At 38.5% G+C, this 12376-nt stretch overlaps 1 protein-coding gene across 3 annotated transcripts in view; it reads left to right on the top strand.

Annotated features, from left to right (window-relative positions):
* Positions 1-12376, top strand: part of PKHD1 (PKHD1 ciliary IPT domain containing fibrocystin/polyductin) — a 454852-nt gene that overhangs the window by 422911 nt on the left and 19565 nt on the right. For all 3 annotated transcript variants that reach the window (XM_060403704.1, XM_060403705.1, XM_027959080.3), the window contains exons 65-66: positions 2138-2296; positions 6785-6907. In XM_060403704.1, coding sequence (XP_060259687.1) covers positions 2138-2296; positions 6785-6907 — 282 coding nt within the window. The remainder of the gene's footprint in view (positions 1-2137; positions 2297-6784; positions 6908-12376) is intronic.

Below are 12376 nucleotides of genomic sequence, written 5' to 3'. Positions count from 1 at the left end.
TCTGTCTAAGATTGCATTTAAATAATGTTCTGCTGTTGAAAGTATTTAAAAACTGGTAGTCTCCAGCCTTAGACCCAGGTTAGTGCTCTAGACTTAGAAACCTCAGGCCTGATTTCAGCCTCTGTGTCATTATCTGTGTTCTAAACACTTTCATGGCTTGCTCTTCTATATCCCAGGTGGCTCAAGCGACTTCCCCACTCAGAATTTTTCTATTTATGACACTGACTTCAGAATGTTGTCACAGGTCTTTTCGCTTTTGACATGTAATGCCCACCCAAATTTGCCTCCCATTTTTTCCTGCATTAATTCCTGGTATTTCTTGGCAGTAATTTTTTTCAGTATAGATCACTTTTTCTCTTTTCTGTCTTTATTTAGTCAACTTTCACATCCCCATCTAGATACTCCCTCCTATGGAATGCTTTCCCCAAGCCTATCAATGGAAAATAAACTTCCATAGCATTTGACTTGCATCATTCTGGTGGCATGGGTCACATTCTGATTTGTATTACATTTGTATGTGTTTCCTATTTCATTTATTAGCTTGTAAATATCTTAAGAATGAGAACAGTAACTTGTCTACTTGGTGAAGTAAACAATCACTGAGCAGTTATTGGAAAATGGATAAAAGAATAAAGAATTTTGTTTTTACTTCTGTGAATCCCTAGTAAAACCCATCCCTCTGTCTCTAGGCTAGAATTAGCTTATTCAGTTGTCCATAAAAAGCAACTAATTGATAACAAACAAGCCAACTACGGCTCAAGTATAAGATGTACACACAAGAAAAGCATTTCTAGATAATTTTGTTATAGTAGTTTTGGGACCAAGTCAGCCAGGAGTCAAGAGACTAGGGATCTAACTGTGACTTCCAATCCAATGTCAGGTTCAGCCCAAGGAAAGCGCAGCAAAGAAAACACAGTGTTTCCTTGAGTCGATAAAATAAAAGCTCTATTTTTGCCTGAATTATTCAGATGAAAGCAGAGATTTGGGGGTTTGTTTGTTTTGAGTGAGCTACTCAAAAACACTGGTTATAACTAATATATGTTCACAAGCAAGTGTTTTTCTTTAACTTTTGTCTTGAGATATAATTGACGTATGATAAGCTACACATATTTAAAGTGTACTATTAAATAAGCTTTGATGAATCTATACGTCCATGAAACTATCCCCACAATTAAGATAATGAACTTATCATTCCCAAAATTATAGGCAAAGTCTTAAGCTTTCTATTTTTGAAATAACATACAGTAAAAATGATCTTTTTGGTAGGTTATTTTATAAATTCAAATATATATATATATATAGAGAGAGATTCATATAATCACTACCACAATCAGGATACTGAACATTTCCCAAAGGTCTCCTTTATATTTTTCCTTTGTTCTCTCATCCTCCCACTGATCCCTGCAACTTCTGATCTGGTTTCTATCTCTATAATTGTCTCTTCTAAAATATCATATAAATGGAATCATATCATATATACAGGGCTTCCTTTGTGGGTCAGATAGTAAAGAATCTGCTGCAATACGGGAGACCCAGATTCAACCACTGGTCGGCAAGATCCCCTGGAGAAGTTTCCAGAAAACTGGAATCCCACTGGAATTTCAGAAAACTGGAAACCCATTCCAGTTTTCTTGCTTGGTGGGCTCCCAGCCCATGGGGTTACAAAGAATCAGACACAACTGAGCAACTAACACTTAACACACATCATAAGCATCCTTTAGAAATGGACTTTACTCAGCATAATGCTGTGGATATTTATCTCAGTTACAGTTTCCTTCCTTCCTCCTTCGGTTCCTTCCTTCCTCTCTGTTCTAATTAGTGGAGCATAAGAGTGAATCTTCAGTTTTGCACTGGTGGAGAAAGTAGGTCTGAAAAAGGAGAGCATTGGAGGCATTCTCCCATTGTAATGAACAGAACTGGAAATAACAATCATATGATATTGTTGGAATCTTGCAGTTCATCAGAAACAGGAGTCTTGCATTTATTATTGATTCATATATTTAATCATCTAATTCAGTAAATATTTATTGAACCAACTAGGTGCCAGGTACTGGTTTAACCATATCTCTTCCATAGTATTTTATTGTATTAGCATCTTATTATTATTTTGTATTTATTTGTTTTTTTTTTTGAGCAGGGGTCAATTTTACAGCTCGCTCCAGGTCGTTTGCTGTCTTACCTGTGACTCCGTCCGAGAGACCCACCATCATCATGGCTGCTTCCTTGTGCTCAGGGGTCTCGTGGCTGGCTCTGTGCTGCCTTGTATGCTGTTGGTTTAAGAAAAGCAAAACCAGAAGTATGTAGATTGTTTTTGAATAAAAATATCTGAAAAAATATACCGTTATGCATAACATACTAACTATTCTTTTTCTTCCCGCAAAGAAACATATTTTATGAGCCTCTGTAACATATCAAACAGCGTGCAGCCAAATTGCTCAATTTATAGAGACAAGGATTGCCTAATCCCAAATAACAACAACAGTAATAATATATAATAACAATAATAATAGCGACAGCTCTTATTTTTTGAATACTCATTATGGACTGGGTTCTAGGTACTTTAGAGACTTGAATTCATTCAGTCTTCAGAACAGCTCTATCAAATAGGTACCGAGTACTCTGTGTTCAGACATGGCACAGTTCAGTTCAGTTCAGTTCAGTCGCTCAGTCGTGTCCAACTCTTTGCAACCCCATGAATCGCAACATGAAGCACAAAAAAGCGAAGTCACTTTCCCAAAGTCTCACCACCAGGATCAAACCGGCTAGTTAGGTTCTCGCTAGACCCCACTCTCTGAAACACTGTGTGGTACAGCCCAGGCGACCTTCCAAAAGGCAAATTCTATAAACAAGGGGAAAAATTTTTCTTTTTCAGAAGAAGGAAGAGAGTGCTTGGGTTTTTTGTTTGTTCGCCTCTTTTTCCCTAGGAGGATAGAAATTGTGTTCTTGGGCATTTTCCCAGAATCTGATCTTTTTTTTTTTTTTTTTCTTCTTTTTTGGGACGGTGAGATGGGGATGGAGACATGGATAAAACCCTTGTGGAATTAGGAGATACTAGGAAAACAAAGTGATAAGGAAGAGTGAGTATAAAAAGGCAGAATGAAGAAAGGCAAAGGGTGAAGGTAAAAAATTAAGAAAGAAAAGAGCAAGAAGTAGGGTGCCACCACCAGACAGTTCACTGTGCTTGGATTTCTGAGAGAAGCTGGAGAAGGAAGTTCCACTAGATGCTCTTTATTTTGAGGCAAGCTTCATATTTTTAGCTTAAAAATTGTGCTGTAAAATGTGTATAGTGAAAAGAATGGTATTTTTTTACAAATTTCTTTAATGTCTGATTTAAGAAAAGTCAGCTGGATTCTCTTAGCAGCTTCTGCATTTGGTCTGTTGCAATGTATTGTTTTGACTCAAGTATCTGAAGAAAATTCTAGCCTCAAATAGATACCTTGTAGAAAAAGAAAGACTATTTTAATAACTTTTACATATACAGTAGATGTTCTTATCTGTTGCTGTACCCAAACTAGACCAGAGATAGTTACTTAAAGGTACATCTCAATATACTTTTTTATTCTGTTACATGAAAATCCACAAGTCTACCTTGAACTTTGAATTTTGCCCACAGGTGATTTTGAAAAATTATGTTTTGGCCATTTGGTAAATGTTGTTTCACTGAGTTATATAGATATACCAAATGCTGATACTAATATATTTCATTCTACAATTTTTTAAAAAACTACATGTTAATATCAATAGAATTAGAAATTCTGTGAAGCTCATGGTAGTTTATAACAACGTTTTCTAAACTTCTAAAATTTCCAATGTGAGCTTGATTTATATCACTGATGACAAATACTATCGTTTCTTTGAAGTTATAGGCTTACTTAATTTACTTATAAAAGAAATCTCCCAAATACCCTATTTTGAATAACCATAATTTGTCTTTCAGTTTTTTCTTTCAAGTGCTTTCAATGTGAAAATGGTGTTTCATGAAAAAAAAAAAATCAGTCAGTTTTGCTCAAAACAATCACAAAAGTGCTTTTTCTTGAAACAATTATCATGTCTCTTGGCATGGCATTATCTGACATTATATTATAATTTATTTGCTTATCATCTGCCATCCAAAGTGAAAGTGAAGTCACTCAGTCATGTCCGACTCTTTGCTACCCTATGGACTGTAGCCTACCAGGCTCCTCAGTCCATGGAATTTTCCAGGCAAGAGTACTAGAGTGGGTTGACATTTCCTTCTCCAGGGGATCTTCCCAACCCAGGATCGAACCCAGGTCTCCCACACTGCAGGGAGATGCTTTACCATGTGAGCCATCAGGAAAGGGCAGGGACCTGATCTTTCATACTTACAATTGATCTTATAGTACCTATAACAGTGTCTGGCATGAAGAATGTAAATGTATTTTCATTAATATATTCAGTGAATAAATGAATTAAAGCATCACTCCAGTCAAGAGCTGACTGAAGATATAAACTCTTCGATCAAATACACACAGCTATATGAAGTCTGTGGATTGCACTAATGCCAGTTTCCTAGTTTTGATATCATACTACAGTTAATGTAAGTTGTTGATGTGAAGAGAAGGCTAAGTGGAGGTGCATGGGTCATCCCTGTATGTTTCTTTGACACTTTCTGTGAATCTATAATTATTTCTAAATAAAACCTGAAAAAAATACAGTAAGTCCCCACATATGGACGAGTTCTTCCGAGAGCACTTTCGTAAGTCAAATTTGTAAGTCCGACCAAGTTAGCCTAGGTACCCAACTAACACAATTGGCTGTATAGTACTGCACTTTACTGTAATAGGTTTCTTTTTTTGTTATTTTTAAATTTAAATTTATTTATTTTAATTGGAGGCTAATTAGTTTACAATATTGTATTGGTTCTTCCACACATCAACATGAACCCGCCACGGGCATACACATGTTCCCCATCCTGAACCCCCTTCTCACCTCCCTCCCCATACCTATTGTACAGAGTGAAGTAAGCCAGAAAGAAAAACACCAATACAGTATACTAACGCATATATATGGAATTTAGAAAATGGTAATGATAACCCCGTATGCAAGACAGCAAAAGAGACACAGATGTATATAACAGTCTTTTGGACTCTGTGGGAGAGGGGGAGGGTGGGATGATCTGGGGCAATGGCATGGAAACATATATAATATCATATAAGAAATGAATCACCAGTCCAGGTTCGTTACAGGATCCTTGGAGCTGGTGCAATAGATTTCTAATAATTTTCACACAAAATACATAGAAAGCAAACACAAAAAATAAAGCACTTAAAATTTTACAGTACCTTGAAAAATGCAGTAGTATAGTACAACGGCAGGCATACAGGGGCTGGCATTGAGTAAACTGGCAAGAAGAGTTACTGACTGAAGGAGAGAGAGGAGGTGGGAGATGGTAGAGCTAAAGGATCTTCAGCAATAGGAGTTAGAGGGTCAGCTGCAGTTTCACGGAACCCTGATGTTGATGGCACAGCTTCTGGTTCCTTGATGGGTTCAACTCTATCTGCCCTCTTGGAATAAGGATCCAGTGATATCTGGATAGTAGCTCTTTTTTTCTCATCATAGATGACACTGTCTCACTGGATTATATTCTGAACAGCTTCTGCAACCTCCATGTACTGTTGTATGTTCAGGTCCTGTGCCTCAAATGCTAACAGTGCCTCCTCAAATAGCGAAAATCCCCTGGCCATTTCCTGCATCATGAATCTCTTCGGTTCTTCAGTTACTTCTTCCTCTTGTCTCCTTTTGTTTTTTCTCTGGACCTCCGACTCCATCAGGTCTTCATTAGTAAGCTCCTTGCGTTGCATAGCAAAAAGTTCAATGAAGTCATCCGCTTAAAGATCTGGCTTGAAATAAAGATACTGTACTACTGTACTCTATACAGCACTGGACAGGAAAGCACACCAGAGCACAACCACTTGTAGAGGATGCAGTAATGTGACAATGTATGCCAGACACGTGAACTGACTTATGTGATTGGACATTCAAACACATGTTCAAATCTTTGAAAGTTTGCAACTTGAAGGTTCATGTGTAGGGCACTTACTGTACTAGGAACATTCTATAGCCACCCTGGTCAACAGAAAGATAACTATAACCATATTCATGGTTATATGACCAGGCAGATAGTGTCATTTTCTAGTAGCCATTTAACCTAAAATTAGCTGGAGCTGAAGTTCCAATACTTTGGCCACCTGATGTGAAGAGCTGACTCATTGGAAAAGACCCTGATGCTGGGAAAGATTAAAGGCAGGAGAAGGGGGCGACAGATGGTTGGATGGCATCACAGACTCAATGAACATGAGTGTGAGCAAATTCTGGGAGATGGTGAAGGACAGGGAAGCCTGGCATGCTGCAGTCCATGGGTTCTCAAAGAGTTGGGCATGCCTTAGCAATGCTACTGAACAACAAACCTAAAATATCAAAATAATATTTCAACACGTAATGAATCTAAAAATATTAGGTACCTTGAATTTTTGAAAAATCAAGTGTGTATTTTATGTTTACAGACACATTTCACATATTCAGCTGCCACATGGAGTGGCCGCCATATTGGACAGCGATTTTATACCTCCATGGTAGTGGTCAGTATATGGGATTTCATTTTAGTGTTCCTGAAGCTCTGGGATATTGGGTGCATTTTGCTGCACATTTATCACAATGATTTGGGGGGAGTGGACAAGAGAAATATCCTAACACTTCAGGCTCATTTGCAATAAATATGTCATTTTATTCTTAAAAAAAACCACTTTTTTTTTCATTAATTTAGAAATAAAAAACGAAGAGATTTCTGAGACTCAGACTAATGATCAAAGGAATCACAGCCATGTCTCACCCAAACACCAAGGGTCACAAGTAGAGACTGAAAAAGAAGTCACCAGGATGGCAGAAGGTAAGCTTAAACAATAGGGTGATTTCTACAGAGAGAAACAGATCCATGGTGTATGAACTGTAGCCTCCTGCTCGCTCTCAGTTTCTGAATCAATTTAGTTTATAGACCCTTCTTTAGCCTTTGTTATTTCTTCTCAAGGAAATTATACCCCAGCAAAAGAACACACAAGTCCAGCTGATTCACTCAGCTGTTAACCAATGATTCGAGTTGACATTCATATATGTTTTTTCTTACTAGAAGATTATTGGTTTAACATTTGAATTCATTACTTGAAGAAAAGGAAAACCAGCGTATAGGCATATAATCTTTCCCTCAGCCATTGCAAAGCTGCCAGTTTGGCAACATAATTGAATCTGGAATGAAGAGCCTGGAGTTGCCCAATACCAACTATGCAAATTAGATGGAATATGGAACCCTCAAGAAATGTCAGCTTTGTTAAGCTCTGCTTTGCTGCTTATCGTACTTTTTGTGAAAGGTATTATTTGCCTACATTGTGCATGATGCCAGCTGATTTTTGCTTGTTATATTGTTAAATAGCCATTAGAATTGCTGCCAAGCAGAGAAAAGATAAGCATTTGATTCAGACCAATGTTCCGTGTTTTTGAGGACACAGAAATTACAAAGACAATGGGCAGAACACAAGATAGATTTGCCAAGTATGAATATGGTATATGAAAAATATTCAATAACTTCCATAGATCTGAATTTTGAAACATATGCTCTAAAGAGAAAAATATTGCTTGTTTTCTAAGTAATAACTAATTATCGTGATATTTTCTGCTTGAAAAGGAATCCAAATCTCACTGGTTCTGAGTGGATGTATAACCAAACCATAGCAGTGTGACGTCATTCTGCTTCTAATGAGTTTAATGAACTCCGGTGACTGTGTGTGTATCTGTATATCGGTTTGCTTGCCTGTTTGCATTTTTTTCCCCTACAGAGGAAATGAGGGTTTGTTTTTTTTTAAGTTTCCTATGAAATTAGCCATCCATTTTCCATCCAGCTCCTGGACCTGCATGAGAAAGTAGTAGGAAATATGAGTGGGTGGGAGTGTGAAGGATGGAGTTTGAGAGAAGGGGGCAGGAACTCTTCCTAGATTCCATCTAAGACAACTTTGATTTTGGTTTCCAGAAGCTTGTCCGTATCATGGCATGCAAATTCAGGACAGTTGTTTGAAAGTGGTCCTCAGAACCCAGCTCTGTGAAGAATGGCATATTCAGCTGCATTCTCCAGCACACAGCAGGAGTGATGCTTATCTTTCCCCTAATCTAATATGACCATCTACATGAATCTCAGTTTCCCAGCTTAAATTAAGTACATTACGCAGTCCACAATGCTTGGATATTTTATTAAGGGACATATTTTATGTGGTGGCTTATTAATAAATTATCAGGAATGAAACAAGGGATAGGGCTCCTATGGATGAGTTTAGATTGAAGAGATGGGAGAATGAACGAGGCCATTTTACTAGGACATCCAAGTTCAAAATAGAAAGATGTGTGTTCCAAATGTTCCCCTGGGGATCCAAATGGATTTGTTTTCTTATCTTCTAAGATTTGTCCACATCTTAAGAGCATTGTTTCCAAAGGAAGTAATGAGACCTCTCCTGCCTTTCTTTGAAAACTATTACCAGCTGTAAATACCTAATTACTGCTAGCTTTAAATAAATTTGGTTTTATTTTATTATTACCATGACACTCTAATTTCCTTTTCCTTCTGTGTTTTTAAACTGGTGGCATTTGCTGATCAAGTGATTGGCCTGTCTCTCTCATAAGCATTTTGCAAACACCAAGCATCACCATCAAATATTTGCTGATAGAATTGAGCATTTCTGCTGTACAGTAGATATAGACTGTCAATTTATCATGCTACAGCTTTTACCAAAAATTGTATGTATGCAGCAGGGAAGGGAGTAAAGCATGTATCTATCCCTTGAATTTTACTTTTACCAGGGCCTTTGACATAGGGAGCATCTGAGCCAGTTTTTAAAATTCACATCTACTTTTGTCATTCAGCTATTCACAAGATTTAATGAATTACCAACCTCAGTTGGAGAGGCAGGAGAAGTTGACAATTAAGAGCATAAAACTTGGGCATCACTGGGAAATATTGAGGGCAGGAGGAGAAGGGGGCAACAGAGGATGAGATGGTTGCTTGGTATTGCTGACTCAATGGCCATGAGTGAGCAAAGTCAGAAAGACAGTGAAGGGCAGGGAAGCCTGGCATGCTGCAGTTCATGGGATCACAAAGAGCTGGGCATGACTGGGTGACTGCACAATGACAAATGAGACTATGGAGACTGAGCTCAGAGAGTCCAATAGGGCTGATGATGAATTGACTGTGGATGTATTTAATAAATGGGAAATGTGGAAACCAGCAAGGGTGCTCACTAGCTCAGGATGTCTTCAAGGAGTGCTAGAAAAAGATGTAACCTGAGATAGAGGGATGGTAGGTTCTGATTTTCAATCATTCAATGATGTACTGTGAAACTTATTTCATTAAATTAATATTTATTGAGTGAAAGTATACATTTGGGGTTATACAGTTGCCAAAATCTTGACAATAAGGAGGAAGAAAGTAAATAAATGTGAATTAATGTCAACAGGAAAATTCAAGAGACAGTCTACATTGTCAGAAAAAGATTCCTCATGTGTAAAAAGGGGATAATACCTACTTCACAGGGTTGTTGTGAGAATGAAATGAAAGGGTGTTATTTGTACCACATGTGGCACATACTATATGACAATAAATATTAATTTCCTTACCCCCCCCCAAAAAAAAAAAACCAACTTGGGCATCAGCACGACTGGGTTTAATCTGATGCCCTTGTTGACTTTACTTCATGGCCTCAAGAGGGTCAACTGTCCTCTCTGTGCACTTCGATTTCCTCATCACGAGAATTGTCCTAATAATATCACCCATACTCAGATGTTGTTATGCTGATTGAGTGAGCGAATATCACTATAAGCATGGAGAGATTTCTGGCACAGTGTGTATGCTGTGTGTGTTATTTATTATTGCTCTTGTTATTATTAGCTTATCCAAAGCTCTCCAAGACCTGACTCTACTCTGGATTCCACCCGCTTGCCCCTCCTCACACTCACCTCCACCAACTCACTCTTCCTGGGACTGGTCTAACACCTTCGCACACACTCACCTGCACTGTTTCTTCCAATAGGATTGCTTGTCATCACCTGTTAAAAATGAATGAGCTTAAATTTCATCTTCCAATACAGATGAAATAAGTATGTATTTGTTTCCTGATTTTTAAAAATACCTTTTAAGGTCCTCTCTCTGCAAAGTTACAAAGAAGTGATACTTGGCCACCAATTCTTTATGGCTTTCTAATATGGTGGGGACACGAGAATAATATTTTGGGGAAAATGAAAAATTCCAGGTGATAAAAAAGGGTAAAGCAATCACCATAATGCTAAAGGAGAGAAAGACTTTCATTATCCTAAGTTACCATGTTTAGTCTCTCCAGTTCCTAAATCATGTCACACTGCTTCAAATCCCATTTGCTGAAGGCTTAATTGTAGGGTTTGCACACACCTGGGGTCCACAGAAGAACCAAGAAGGAGTCCTGCTATGCTCTGTGGAAACTCAGTTTTGTACCATTCTTTTGCAATTGTTTCCTGTTCCCCTAGTTTGGTGAATAGCCCCCAAAACGTCCCAGGCTAGACACCTCAGAGTTCTCCTTAACCCTCGGCCTTCCATTGCAACCTTGCCTTGTGGCCTGCTAGTTTTATTGATTCCACCTCTGCAGCATCTTGGTTTACATCCCCGTTCCCTCTACCTACTCCATTTCCCAGCTGCATCTTCAGTTCAGTCTCAGTTAACAAACTCCCTACAGATGCCCATCCTCTATTCCCTCTCTTTGCTCTCTAGGACACCGTTCTCTGTACATAACTTAAGAATCTTGGTTTCAAGACACACTTCTCTCACATAACCATAATCTCAAAAATATACAAGCAACTCCTGCAGCTTAATTCCAGATAAATAAACGACCCAATCAAAAAATGGGCCGAAGAACTAAAGACATTTCTCCAAAGAAGACATACAGATGGCTAACAAACACATGAAAAGATGCTCAACATCACTCATTATCAGAGGAATGCAAATCAAAACCACAATGAGGTACCATCTGACGCCAGTCAGAATGGCTGCGATCCAAAAGTCTACAAGCAATAAATGCTGGACAGGGTGTGGAGAAAAGGGAACCCTCTTACACTGTTGGTGGGAATGCAAACTAGGACAGCCACTATGGAGAACAGTGTGGAGATTCCTTTAAAAACTGGAAATAGAACTGCCATATGACCCAGCAATCCCACTGCTGGGCATACACACCAAGGAAACCAGAATTGAAAGAGACACATGTACCCCAATGTTCATTGCAACACTTTATAATAGCCAGGACATGGAAGCAACCTAGATGTCCATCAGCAGACGAATGGATAAGAAAGCTGTGCTACATATACACAATGGAATGTTACTCAGCCATTAAAAAGAATACATTTGAATCAGTTCTAATGAGGTGGATGAAACCAGAGCCTATCATACAGAGTGATGTAAGCCAGAAAGAAAAACACCAATACAGTATACTAACACATATATATGGAATTTAGAAAGATGGTAATGATAATGCTATATGCGAGACAGCAAAAGAGACACAGATGTATAGAACAGTCTTCTGGACTCCGTGGAAGAGGGAGAGGGTAGGATGATTTGGGAAAATAGCATTGAAACATGTATATTATCATGTGTGAAACAAATTGCTAGTCCAGGTTTGATGCATGAGACAGGATGCTTGGGGCTGGTGCACTGGGATGACCCAGAGGAATGGTATGGGGAGGAAGGTGGGAGGCGGGGTTCAGAATGGGGAACACATGTACACCCGTGGCAGATTCATGTCAATGTATGGCAAAACCAATATAATATTGTAAAGTAAAAATAAAATAAAATTCAGCTATCTAGAAGGAATAGTCCCCTTTTCTCAACTTTTGTGACACTTCCCTTTTATTCACTTAATACCTTTTATATGTAATATAATTATTTGTGTTCATCTTGTCCAAATGCCTCCCTATTAGGTCTGTATCTTTTCTAATGCCAGAGGGCATTGTAACAGGAGACCATTGATGACTGTTGTTAAGTGAATAAATTGAACTGAACTGTTAAGTGAATGGTGAAGGCAGAGATAGAATGGGTCCATCTCCATACCCCCTCCCCTTTTCAGAGACCCCTGGATTCCAGCAATTCCTACAACAGTTGACAGAAATAAGGCCTCTCGTCTCCTCTAAAAGAGATGGAGAAATTTTATTCTGGTTCATAAGATTAACAACAGGATAATGGCTGGACGTCTTTTGGGGTCTTCAGTTCAGTTCAGTTCAGTCTCTCAGTCATGTCCAGCTCTTTGCGACCCCATGGACTGCAGCATGCCAGACTTCCCTGTCTATCACTAACTCCTGGAGC

Source organism: Ovis aries, chromosome 20 (genome assembly GCF_016772045.2).
Source record: "Ovis aries strain OAR_USU_Benz2616 breed Rambouillet chromosome 20, ARS-UI_Ramb_v3.0, whole genome shotgun sequence".
In the NCBI taxonomy this organism is placed as follows: Eukaryota; Metazoa; Chordata; class Mammalia; order Artiodactyla; family Bovidae; genus Ovis; species Ovis aries.
Note: the sequence above shows the minus strand (reverse complement) of the source record. Positions and strands in the feature narration are given on the sequence as shown.